General features: G+C 44.4%; 1 protein-coding gene across 3 annotated transcripts in view; it reads left to right on the plus strand.

Annotated features, from left to right (window-relative positions):
- The window catches only part of LOC137545833 (retinol dehydrogenase 7-like), a 77,957-nt gene that overhangs the window by 34,878 nt on the left and 28,931 nt on the right, over window positions 1-14,148 (plus strand). For all 3 annotated transcript variants that reach the window (XM_068267512.1, XM_068267515.1, XM_068267514.1), the window contains exon 3: window positions 605-863. In XM_068267512.1, coding sequence (XP_068123613.1) covers window positions 605-863 — 259 coding nt within the window. The remainder of the gene's footprint in view (window positions 1-604; window positions 864-14,148) is intronic.

Below are 14,148 nucleotides of genomic sequence, written 5' to 3' on the forward strand. Positions count from 1 at the left end.
TCTTCGGCACTGATATCTCCATTAACAACACATGGCTAATTAAGCAGCACTTCACAGATCATCACTCTCAGCACTGCAATGCTGCCCAATACAGAGACAGCTGTGGATTCCTATTCATTATAGGCACAATAAAGCTTAGATATAGGTTCATAATTGGTGCAGCTGGAATGCATACTGGTAAGGCGTCTGCCTTTGATGTGGGATTTGGGCCCTTGACCAGGGTTTCAATCTTGGCTCAAACCAGTATTTAAAATAGTAAGAAGTCTTTGGGCAAGGCTCCCTCATGATCTTGGGCCGAGGGTCCGAGGAGCACTTTGAGTCTGCCTGGAGAAAAGTGCAATATAAATGTTCTGTGTCTTCTCATAATACCCAGCACCACACATAGTACTAACTGCAGCAATAGAATCGACGTGGGTACATTCAGGGAGGCAGTAGCTAATACTCACACTGCCTAAACACCTGACAGTTGTAAACAAGCCATGCAAGCCTTAGAGCAGAGAGTAGCGCCGTGTCTCTCATTGGAAGTCATTTCTTTTGCAATGTTCTTAATAAAATAGACTTATATAGCATTCTAACAGATCATTTGTTCTTTTATGCCTTTTAGGGCTTTGGGGATTGGTGAACAATGCTGGGATTGCTTCCTCACTTAGTCCTAATGAGTGGGAGACAAGAGAGGACTTTTTCAGGATGATAAATGTGAATTTGCTTGGCACAATGGATGTCACAGTGCAGCTACTGCATCTCATCAGAAGAGCCCAGGGGCGTGTTGTTAATGTGTCTAGTGGTGCTGGAAGAACAGCTAATGTTGGTGGGGGATACGCTCCATCAAAGTTTGCTGTGGAAGCTTTCTCCGACAGCTTAAGGTAGGTTTGTGTGAGTGGAACTTTGTCATTTGTCTGATTATAGCACCAGCATCTTCCATGGTGCTGTACAACAGAATACAAGATACAACAATACAATATACCATAAACAATATAACAGTTAACAAACGTTTATAAGACAATAGTGGATTACAGCTGATGCAGTGAACAAATCAAAAATCATTTTTTACATAGGGGTAGAGGAAATGTACCAACATTACACAACATTGACAGACAAAAGGGAAAGAGAGCCCTGGCCAATCAACCTTACAGTCTAAAGGGTTAAGGGGTAGGACAACAGGTGAAGGGAAGCTGTGTATTCAATGGTAAAATTATAGTCAGTGAACAAAGTGTCCTAAGTGAGACAGTATGCTTGCCTTAAGAGGTGAGTTTTTAGGTCGTGCCTAAAAAGGGTAACCATGGCAGATGTGTTAGGGGAGAAAGTTCATTAAGCAGGGAAAGGAACAAGAGAAAGCTTGTAAGTGGGAGTGAGAAGAGGTTTTGACGGATTCACCTGTGCCAAATGCGCCATCGTATGAAGTCGCGCACACAAGGCGTGATTCGGGGGAATCCCTTTAGGTTTCAGCCTGGCTTAAAAATGTAACGATCGTTGTCTGCACGCAGAGAGAATCTGATTTATTGGTGATCTGCAGCATCACCAAGAATACAGATCTATACCTGATTATGGATGATCTGCAGAATCACCAATAATACAGATATAGTGCTAACCTCTGGACACCTCTAGATATATATATGGTGAGTGTTTGGTGTAACAGTATGAATTTGAGCAACCCACCTGATGAACAGGTGACCCTAAGCAGTACAGAAGAGACTGCTATGGAGAGTACAGAATACCTTCCAGCAGCCTGAGACTCTCCAAGGGGTGGAGTCAGGCTGAAGGTAGGATGGACCAGAGAATGAGTGACACCTGTAGGTGGATGTCACTGACTGATCTTGGAAACTATGGCCCATATGCAATTCACTTTTTTCACCTGAGTTTTCTCCTAGGAGATAATTATTCATCTTCGATTTAAAATAACTTTCCAGCACTTTTTAATTTAAAAAGTACCAAAAAGTAGGTCAAAAAGTACTATCAAATTTATTTTCAGTATGTTCTTGCTTTCTGGTGACTTAAAAGGCATTTTATTGCCAAGTTTAAAATTATCACCTAGTAGAAAACTCAGGTGAAAAAGTGAATTGCATATGGGCCTATCTCTTAGGTGGAGAGAGATAGCTCTCGAGGTCAGGCAAGCCAGGTCGGCAACACATAGACAGATAAAGTACAAAGACAGAAGGCTGATTCAGTATCCAAGTCAGGCAGGGTTTGGCAACGTGATATCAGAAATGCGTGGTACCGAATCAGAAAGCAGAGGGATAGTCAGGAAAGCAATAGGTCATAACAAATATCAAACAATGCCTAGTCTTGGAACTAGTCTGAAGTATAACAGAATGATAACCCAAGTTCCCTAGTCTTGGGTGTGAGGTCAGTGGTCTCTACACCCTGGAACTAGTCTGATGTATAACAGAATAATAACACAAGTAATCTGGCTCAGTGTGAATTCCCAGGTCCTCCTGGTTCAAACACACTGTTGGATCTGACTAAGGTCTGAGTGCTTCCACGTAGTGATCGCAACGGCAGACAACCAGCAACTGACAAGCAAGCTGTATATATTGTTGCAGGACTCTGCCGCCCCGCCCTAACCACTCAGCCAATCAGGAGTCCAGCAAGAATCAGCTAATCATGCTGATCAGCTGACACATCTCCTGCTGGCCTAAAGGTCCTGACTTCTGGCGCGCGCGTGCGTAGCCCTAAACCTGTGTGAACTAACAGGCTCAGCCACACCAGCTGCACGCTGATGCGTGCAAACCGCCGAGCTGGATGCGGAATCAGCCGCCTTGCTGTCAGTACACGCGGCGGCTTTTCCGCGTTTTCTCACAAAAAAACCGAGTGTTTTTGTAGGACCAAGTCCTTCTCCATAGGAAATGTTTTTTGTTTTTGTTTTTTGGTTTATTCTTCCCTGAAGAGAGGGTAATAAACTCTCCAGCAGATCCCCCTCTTTTTGGTTCTACTTCAAAGACAGCCAGCAAAAACCAGACCCTTGGCACACTCCTTTCGCATGTCTAGTCAGGGGGAGATGAAATCCAATGTCCTATAATTAACCTTGAAATAAATACTTCATTTTACTATATTTAATCAGCCTTTCCATAACTGCCAGTCATATCAAAATTAGCAGACGACCGCTGGACCTAATCTCAAGGTGTTTAAGAAAAAAAACATTTGTCTACCACTTTCTGTCACAAAGATATGGTTTTATCTGAAATGAAATGAAATATCATAATTAATATCTCTGGTAGTAGCAGAGGAAACGAGCAAAAAGCAGGTCTTATTTTCCACATTATGGGTTAAACTGACACAGGGATATGATCACTTCCGATATTTCATATCTCTTTCTTCCTCTGATGACAGGGGGTGGAAATGGATCATGTGGCAGAGATTGCCCATCTCTGATTACTATCTCCACCCTCCAGCGGAGAAAGAGTTAAATTGCTAGAAACACAGGCTGTCGAGAATCCCTGCTAGTGTATCCATACTATCAAGATTTGGGCTTTTTATCTATGGACTATTTACTTACAGAACTTTCTAACTTCTGTTTTGGACTTACAATCCCCAAGGACACAGTAATTCTACAAACTGCTCAGACATTATCCAGTTATTTTCATTATTTTACTATATCAATCTCTTAATTTCCTGTATTTATCTTATGCATTCATTTCCTATAAAATAAACGATTAAGAATAATTTGTCTAAGCGCTTGTTCTGATCTGAATATCTCTGCAAAGAGTCCCGCTTTTTTGAAAAGAATGTTACCATAACCGTTTTTATTGATATTACTAGCTGATGACCCGGCGTTGCCCGGGCATGTATTTGGCTGCTGTTGTAGGCTCCACCCACATTTCTGAATATTAATCCCAGTCACCCCGTGGCCAACTGAGTCAAGTTTGAGAACTCAGCCATTAACAGTGCAATAATGGTTGCAGTTTCTATTTTCCCATGTAAACAAATTAGTTGTTGGCGCTGCCCACTTTTTCTAAACTTGACACACAGTCAGTCAATTACCAAATTTATGAGCTTTAAGGCCCTTGGTATCAATAATTTGTAAATTTCCATTGAAATTAAGCAAATCTGATGTGCTGTTTGAGGCTCCACCCCCTTTCTGAATTTCAACCCCAGTCACCCGGTGACCAGGTTTGAGACTTATGCCATTAAAAATGCAATAATGGCAGCAATTTAAATATTCCCCTTGAAAATCAATAGGTGAATTTTGATTGGTGTTTGTATTTATCGCAGTCGCCCAAAGACTAACTGTGCAAAGTTTGAGAACCCTACCACTAACAGTGTAAGAATGGCTGCAGTTTACATTTTCCCACTGAAATTTGTATTTGGCTCCACCCACTGTTTCGAACCTTGACATACAGTCACTCAATAACTAAGTTTGTGAGTTTTGGGGTTCCTGGCATCACAACTGTGTCAATGGAAGCAGTTTATCCAGCAAAGAAATTTGATTGGCTGTTTGTGGCTCCGCCCCTTTAGTGAATTTGAACCCCAGTCATTTAATGACCGACTTTAGCAGATTTGAGGCCTCTGCCATTAACAGTGTAAGAATGGCAGCAGATTAAATATTCCCCTTGAAAATTAATAGGTGAATTTTGATTGGCTATGACAAGTGAAGGAGGATCCGCAAGCACAGTGGAATAGTAAAAGCTGGTATTCTTTATTAAAAAAGCCACATAAAAAGACACAAAAAAGGCCACAAGAAGGACTAACGCGTATCGGGCTCAAGGTTCACCCTTAATCATAGTCATGTTGCTCCTGAAAAGAGGCGGGGACTTTATAGCCGGAAGGAGGGGGGGTGGAGGGAGACAAAACGACTAACTTTTTACATGGGAAAATATAAACTGCAGCCATTCTTACACTGTTAGTGGCAGGGTTCTCAAACTTGACACAGTTGGTCACTGGGTGACTGGGATTAATATTCAGAAAAGTGGGTGGAGCCTACAACAGCCAATCAAAATGTGTGTGTAGAAAGCCAAACGCTCTGGAACCCCCCAAAAAATAACTACCCATTGGTGCAGGATCAGGTGAGCCAAACAACAGGTAACGACAAGTGAAGGAGGATCCGCAAGCACAGTGGAATAGTAAAAGCTGGTATTCTTTATTGAAAAAGCCACATAAAAAGACACAAAAAGGCCACAAGAAGGACTAACGCGTATCGGGCTCAAGGTTCGCCCTTAATCATAGTCATGTTGCTCCTGAAAAGAGGCGGGGACTTTATTGCCGGAAGGGGGGGGAGGGAAACAAAACTCCAAACCCACCCCACCAGCAAAAAGTACACACCTCTTAAAGTTACAGAATACATCTCATGGTTGACATTGCAAAATAACATTAAAGTGTAATCACATATATGCAAAAAGATGTAACAAAATGCTATAAAAACACCTAAATATTAAAAATGATGTACATAAAAGAGTACATGAGGAAGTGATGCCTGGCAAATGAAGGAATAGGAAAAGGGGAGAAGGAGGGGGGAGAATGCCTCTTAGAAGTCATATACGAGACTAATGTCCCAACGGGTATTTAAACCTGCAGGGGAATGGGTACCCATACGATGGATCCAAAAGGCCTCTCGTTTAAGGAGAAATCTCTGGAGGTCTCCACCCCTGGTTGGACAAACTACTCTTTCCACTCCCTGATATTTGAAAAAGGTCATGTTCCCATTATGGCAGTTCTCAAAATGTTTTGGAACTGCAGACTTCACCTCTTCCGAGCGTCGGGCCTTAAAGGAGTTACACAATGACCCCAATATTGTCATACGCTCGGCGGATAAGGGGGGGCGATTGTGATCCTGGACGCCGTGGACTACAGAGCAGAGGCTCTTATACAGCTGGGGGATGGAGATGTGTATCTACCCATAACTCGTAATCCTACCAGTGAGTACCTTTGTGATCTTCGGGCGCTGCTGGAATGTGAGGTGAACATGGGGGTACTGACCATACGACTCTCCGAGTTTCTGTGCCCACCCCACCCTGTTCTGCCTGTGTTCCACCACCTCCCGAAGATTCACAAACCAGGCGTTCCCCCAAGGGGCCGACCAATTGTTGCAGGTATTGGCTCCTTGGGTGAGTGCCTGGGCGAGTGGGTGGATGCGCATCTCCAGCCCCTGGTGTCCAGACTTCCAGGATATCTTCAAGATACCCGACATGTCCTTTCCAGTCTTGAAAAGTTTAGGTGGGATGGTAAGTTTCAGTGGGTGACTTTGGATGTCACTTCACTGTATTCCTCCATTCCCCATGCACTTGCCCTACAAGCACTAGAATTCCACCTCACCACTTACTCCTCTTTTGATTTTTCACTGCAGTCTTTTCTGCTCTTGGCAGTTGAGTACCTCCTTACGCACAACTTTTTCGTTTTTGATTCTCAGTTTTATCTCCAGAGAATCAGAGCTTTTATGGGGGCAATATTTTACCCCTCTCTGGCCAACTTATATATGGGTTGGTGGGAGGAACTCCGCATCTTTGGAGATGAGAATCCTTTTTACTCCCATATACAGTGGTATGGGAGGTATATAGACAATTTGTTGTTGGTGTGTGTGTGTGGGGGGGGGGGGGGGGTCCTCCTGACCTTTTGGGGCCATTTTTGAATTATTTAAATGATAATCAATTAAATTTGAATTTCGCAATGAATACCCATACATCCACGATTGATTATCTAGATCTAACTTTGACAGGAGACCCTTTGTCACGACTGATTTCCACTCGCACTTTTCGCAAACCTACAGAAGGTAATTCCATTCTTTTGGCTAGTTCTTGCCACCCAAGACACACTATTGATGCCATTCCCACAGGTGAATTTGTTAGGGCCATTCGGAATTGCTCTACCTTGGAGGATGCTAACAGAGAGTGCAGTCTGGTTGAATCTAGATTACGGCTAAAGGGTTACACAGACAGACAACTTGTTATGATCACTTCTGCAGCATGTACTGCTTGCTGCAGTTTTACTGAAGACAAGCAGTTTTTGATTTCTTTGCGTGCATTTGCTCGCATCGTTTTGCGTGCTCTTACACTGAGCGTTGATTCCATCTGCAGCCGCTCTGAAGTTAATGACAGATTAATATGCTTTTGTGAAAACAAACATTGTCTGTTGCAATCCCTTTCTTGCAGGCTGCATATCATTGTCTGCCCTTTCCTGCTGTCAGCCTGTGATTGATTACCATTCACCTGTGTGGGAATCTGCATGTCTGCTCCCATTGGATGACCTCAGTATAAAGGACTGCTTCCTGCAGTGTTCCATGGGCTATCATAGTCTCAGATTCTGTCTGCTACTCTGTCCGGCCCCCAACTCGTTCCTAGTCTGTGTGGACTGCGCTGACTCCTGCAAAGGGGTCAGCGAGTCCTCCTAGTTTTGCTCTTGTTATCAGAAGTTGTTACTTTGCTTGTCTTGCGTCATATATCGGTTCATCACCAATATATACGCATACTAGCACGTTTGTTATTTTCTTTGTATTTGTGTTACGTTAATACATCAGTGTCGCTGATATATACGTCCTCGAGCTGTTTATATCCTGTGTTCAGTCAGTTAGTTTCCAGCACGTTTTGGTAGGTTGCGCGTATCGTGATCACCCGTGCTTAGCCAGTTCAGTCCTGTTCCTAGTCCTGCTCCAGTTCTTAGTTAGTGTTCCTTGCTTATGTCATATATCGGTTTATCGCCGATATATACATGTCAGTTAGTCGTTTGTAGTTCATTGATAGCTGTAACCGTATTACGCTAGGAATTCATACCTATTGTATATTTGTGTGTATTACGTCTGTCTTCTTTGACTCTATTTCCCGACTATTCTGCCCTGTCCTTGTGGCACGCCACCGCTGCAATCGCATTGGCTGCCTCATTCCAGTCTGTCTTGCCTTGGACGTTTGCTGTCACTTAAGCAGTGACTAGTTAAGCAAACGTTCATTCTGTTACCTGTCCTGATCTTCTGAGTTCTGGTTTATGCGCTCAGCGCTACCTTGCGCTGAGCCACTACAGTGGAAGGATTGTTTGTGGCTGTTCGGATCTACGCCTGCTCTGTGCGCCACATCTCCTGTTGGAGTCAGTCCTCTCCTCCACTAAACTGAGGATATCCTGGTTCCTTGTGCTAGCGTGTGTATCTCCTTCACGTCAGAATCCGCATTGTGTGCTGACCGTGGAGGATATAACACCAAGCGTAACATCATGATAGCCCCATTACCAATCCCCATTGTGGGGGGGGATTTCCAGCAAAAATGACACTGTTTATTATGGCTCCCTCTCTTTTAAAAGATTTGAAAAGCTTGGCCCTGAAATTGCAGACAAATTTATACCAGAACTGGTTAGATTTTTGGCAAATCCAGATTTTCGGAATTCTGCAATTCCTACCTGGGCCAATCAGATCGTTTACACTCTTTTTAAGGGCAAACTTTTTGATTGGGCAGTTGATGTCCTGGATCACACTCGTTTGAGACAAAAGCTGTGAGAAAACGCAGAGAAACCGCCGCATGCCTTGATAGCGGTGCGGCGGATTCCGCGACCACCGCTGCGGGTGCTTTACATCACATGTCTGGTGTGGCTGGGACTGATAGTCCACACAGGTTCAGAAGGACGCGCGTGCGCGCTGAGAGGCAGAACTTATATGACAGCCAGAAGGGAGTCAGCTGACCAAGCCGGTCAGCTGACGGTAGTACCACTTCCCATTGGTCCAGCACTTAGGGGAGGCGCTGGAGAGCACTTTGCTATATATACTGGGTGCTGGTCATTCTCTGGTTGTCTGCCATTGCGATCACTACGTGGAAGCACTCAGACCTTATTGTCAGAATCTGTGTTATCTCTGTTATACTTCAGACTAGTTCCAGGGTGTTGATGATCAAGGAGCTCACACCTAAAGACTAGACATTGTTGATTATTTGTTATGACCTTCTGCTTTCCTGACCTCTCTTCTGATCTCTGATTTGGTACATCGCTATATCTGACACTCCGTTGCCAAACCTTGCTTGCCTTAGGACTCTGAATCAGTCTCTTCCACTATATCTTATCTGTCTCCTGTATCTGATCTGTCTGTCTGTTGCCGACCTGGCTTGTCCGACCTCGAGAACTATCTCCTCTGTTTAGAGATAGTTCACAGATCTGTCAGTGACACTCCACCATTGGTGTCACTCACACTCTGGTCCTTCCCACTCTCAGCCTGACTCCTCCCCTTGGGGAGCCTCAGGCCATTGGAAGGAGCTTGTTCTTGGGCAGTATCTCTTACTGCCTTGCACCCTCGATACGGGTGCTCTCCTCAAAGTATTACTGTTGCACCAAACACTCATCTTACTCAGGTGTCCAGAGGTTAGAGATATATCTGATTATCGGTGATACTGCAGATCATCAATAATCGGGTATATATCTGTATTCTCGGTGATACTGCAGATCACTGATAATCAGATCCTCTCTGTGTTACACCGATCATTACAAAAGCCTTTGGAATTTATAGCGTTTGTGATTCACAACTGGTTACGCATCGATCCATTGCCTTACCCTTTTAATGAGCTCCTGGCAGCCTGTCAATCAACTGCTCCTTTAACTGCTTGCAAAAATAATCAGCAAGCAGATAGTTGCACTGATAGCGTTTCTTCATCCGTGAATAAATCGCCTAAGGCAGCAAAGTCTAAAGTCTCACATAGAAACAAGCATAAACGTTCCAGGAAACGTTCACAATCAGCAGAGTCGTTGCCCTTAGCGACTGCGCATCAGATCTGTAATGAGACTCTGCCATTAGCAGATAATGAAATTCAGTTACCATAAGGGGGAGTCAAATGGACTAAGGAAACTACTAATGAACTTTCGTTGCTAGCCAGGGAGAATAAAAATTCTTGTTTAAATGAATTGTCTGAATATGATTATGAAGACATATTACAGAGTATTGAGCAAATCAACTTATTCGTGCAGCAAGGGAAATTTGCATATACTACAGTTCAACACTTGTTACAGGTTTTGGAGATTCTTAGGAATAAGAAATCTGCCAATCGCCTGCTAAATAACCCAGTACATGTTCCTGCCACAACCACACCTGTGAACTGTGGTCATCCTGAATGTTCAGCTGTCGTTAAGTGTGCATGGAATCCTCCATTTGAGAAATGGGAGCTTGAAGCTCTAGTCCGTAAATTGAACAGTAATTCAAGTTCATTCTGCCATTTTTTCAGTGCTAAAAGTGAAGCAGTATTGAATGCATGCATTAAGTCTGCCTATAACCTAATAAAAACTGGTGTGTGTGGGTATGACTTTGTGGCTCCATTGATCGATGTGTGGGAAATGATTTTGGATAATTTTTATGCGATTCAATCAGTTGATACCAAGGAAAGCACACTGTCAGTTGGAGATTGTTCCACTTCCTCAGTTCCTGAGGCTCCGCAATCCAGTCAGGTGACCTCAGAACCTCTGTCTCTGAGTTTTTCAGTTTCACAATTGAACTTATTATTATTATTATTATTATTATTATTATTATTATTATTATTATAACTTGACTCCGGATTCGCAAATTTCGCGTTCAGACCCGCCTGCTTCAGCACCTTTGGCTGATTCAGCGAGTGATTCAGAGCTCCTTTTGTGTGAAATTGAAGTTCCTGAATCCCTGCTTTGTCCAGTAAATGTTCCTGTAAATCCACCCTGTACCATGGATAACTCAGTGTTACTTCCCAGTAAGACAGAAGCTACTGATACTTCCTTAACCTTGCCCTGCACAAATTTCTAAGCCGAGGATCCAGAGGTCCTGCTGGCTTCTGAGTCCAGTCTAGCCAGTACTCATGACTCTTTGTTCAGTGACACAGAAATCAAAGAATTATTGCCTGCCTTAGCAAACACTTCTGTAGAATTTACCTGTGTTGATAAAGTTCAATTCCTGTCTGATCCAGCAGATACCAATAGATGCTCTACATCAGTTCCTGAGTCTCAGCAATCATGTTTGGTAGCCTTAGAACCCCAGCATCTGAATTTTCCAATCTCACAGTTGAAAAACTATGGTTCAGATTCACAAGCCCCGTGTCCTGATCCTCCTGTTTCTGTACCTTGCTCTAGTTCCACGAATGGTTCTGAGCTTCTATCATGTGAACCTAAAAACACAGAATTATTGCCTTGTTCAGAAAATATTCCTGTGAATTTGCCCTGTACCATGAATTGTTCAATTCTTTCCAATAAAAGTCAGCTCACAGAATCATTATGCTGTCCAGCAGGTGCTTCCATGGTTCTGCCCTGCAATAGGGATTGTTCCGTGATTCTGTCCAGTGAAGCTGAAATTACAGAGTCTTATGCTTCACTCAGTATTGCAGATGCTTCAAGATCTCGAGCAGAAGACTCAGAGGCTCTGCTTACTTCAGTGGGTGTTACAGTAATATTCACTTGTTTAGCAGCTGTTTTGGAATTACAGTCTGCTCTAGTAAAACTTGATGAATCCCTGCGCATTGTCCTTGTCAGCAAGCGTTTTAGATACCTTGCCCTGTACACCTTCTGATTTTGCTAATGATGTTGAATCCCTCTCTGATATCACAGTAGCCAGAAAACTTCAGCCCTGTCCTCTGAATGTTTTAGAAGTGTTGCCCTGTAACATGGATAATTCTGGCTCTCTGGAAAAAATAATAAATATTTCAGAATTTCAGTCTGGTTTAGTGAGTGTTCCTGAGATCCAGCCATGTATCCTGGAAAATTTTGGTTCTCTGGCCAGTGTGGCAGAAGTTTCAGAGTCCCCTTCCTGTCCAGTGAGTTCCTCAGTTTTACCTAGTTCAGTGGGGGTTGCTGCAGCCCTTCATGAGCTCCAATCCAGTGTATTAGATGAGTCTCTGTCTAGTCCAGAAGAAGCTATGGAAACCCTGTCTAGTTCGTTGCATACATCAGAAGATTTGTCCTGTCTTGTAAATGCCCCTGAACATGATTTGTTAATAACCTTGCTAGAATCAGTGACATCTAAGTCTGATCCTGCATTCTTTAGTGAGAATCCAGTAAATGTGAAGTCTGGTCATGATGATTTTTTTTTGCCCAGTCCAGGTTTCGGTCCTATCTTGACTGACTCTTAGGTTCGCAGTTCCTTGACATGCCCAGAAGTTTCTCTTGTGCCAGTGTGCCCAGATGTGCTTTGTGTGCCAGAATGCCCAAGGGTGTCTAATGTGTTAGCGTGCTCAGATGCTTCCCTAGTGGAGACATGTTCTGATATTGCTAGTTTGCCTGCATGCCCAGAGATGGTTCTGGCCCCTGAAAGCCCTGATCAGTGGTGCTCAGCAGAGCTCGAATATTCGAGTAGCTCGAATATTCGAGCTCTTTTTCAGCTATTCGAGCTCGAATACCGAGCTCGAATAGCTGCAGCTATTCGAATGGGCTATTCGAGTGAACTCGAATAGCCCACTCACTATTCGAGCTATTCGAGCAAACAGCGCTATTCGATCTCGAATACCGAGCTTGAATAGCGTCATAGCCCAGATTGATGTCCTTAGAGCCAATCAGAGGGCTCCCAGGCCCTCTGACGGCAGCCAACCACAGAGGGGGACCCTGGCCAGCCCCTACCCTATAAATAGCGGCCGTCATGTTAGGTTTTTCCGTCCTTGCCTGACTTTGTACAGAGAGAGATCTGCTCCTTTGTGCTTTGGCTTAGCAAGTGCTCTATAGTGGTCAACTACCTAGCTAGAGTGACCATATTTTTGTGGGTCCAACCTGGGACGGGGAGGGGGGTGCGGGGGGGGGGGGCGGCGCGCTTAGCGCGCCACGGCGAAAAGTGGGGAGGACTGAGGAGCGCGCGGCGACGAAGACTGGGGGGGGGCTGCGGCGCGCGCGTGGCGAAAAATGGGCGTGGCCATGACATTGTATGGGCGGAGCTAACATAATGATGTAACAGCGAGGCATAAGAAAGCAGTGTTTACACCATGATGTGGACAAACGAGACTTTGCATCATGGGTGTGCAGAAACTGTGTGATGCTAATAGTATACCGTAACCACAAAACAGCAAACATAGCCATCTATGACCATTAAATAATAAATGCAGTAAAAGTTACCCCGGACACCAGAAAATAAACGCAATAGGCAACATGTCAGCACAAAATAACCGCAATGCGGGCAACATGTCAGTACAAAATAAACGCAATGCGGGCAAACATGTCAGTACAAAATAACCGCAATTCGGGCAACATGTCAGTACAAAATAAACGCAATGCGGGCAACATGTCAGTACAAAATAAACGCAATGCGGGCAACATGTCAGTACAAAATAAACGCAATGCGGGCAACATGTCAGTACAAAATAAACGCAATGCGGGCAAACATTTCAGTACAAAATATACGCAATGCGGGCAACATGTCAGTACAAAATAAACGCAATGCGGGCAAACATTTCACCAGAAAAGAAACGCAATGCGGGCAAACATTTCACCAGAAAATAAACGCAATGCGGGCAAACATTTCACCAGTAAAGAAACGCTCTGCGGGCAAACATTTCACCAGAAAAGAAATGCACTGCAGGCAAACATTTCACCAGACAAGAAACGCACTGCGGGCAAACATTTCACCAGAAAAGAAACGCACTGCGGGCAAACATTTTACCAGAAGATAAACGCAATACAGGCAAACATTTCACCAGAAAAGAAACGCAATGCGGGCAAACATTTCACCAGAAAAGAAACGCACTGCAGGCAAACATTTCACCAGACAAGAAACGCACTGTGGCAAACATTTCACCAGACAAGAAACGCACTGCGGGCAAACATTTCACCAGACAAGAAACGCACTGCGGGCAAACATTTCACCAGACAAGAAACGCACTGCGGGCAAACATTTCACCAGAAATGAAACGCAATGCGGGCAAACATTTCACCAGGAATGAAACGCAATGCGGGCAAACATTTCACCAGGAATGAAACATAATGTGGGCAAAGTACACCTGGAAAAAAACCATTTACTCACCTGGCAGAAGTCTTACTCTGGCACGCTGCTCCGTCCCGGGACCGTCTTGTTCCTCCTGCTCTCTCTGGTCTCCCGCGCTGACAGGGCTACGGCAAGATGGCGCCCGAAGCCCAGTACTGGAGACACAAATAGGTCTCCAGTACAGGGCTTCGGCAGCCATCTTGCCGTAGCCCTGCTCGCCTGCCGGTGTAGGAACAGACACCGGAAGAGGAGGCTGGAGCGGGGCTGCGGGCAATGAACTGGCACGGCGGCTGCCAGTTCATGAAGAGAGAGTGGCCAGAGTCCCGAGGCCGGGACGT

This window comes from Hyperolius riggenbachi, chromosome 2 (genome assembly GCF_040937935.1).
Source record: "Hyperolius riggenbachi isolate aHypRig1 chromosome 2, aHypRig1.pri, whole genome shotgun sequence".
Classification (NCBI taxonomy): domain Eukaryota; kingdom Metazoa; phylum Chordata; class Amphibia; order Anura; family Hyperoliidae; genus Hyperolius; species Hyperolius riggenbachi.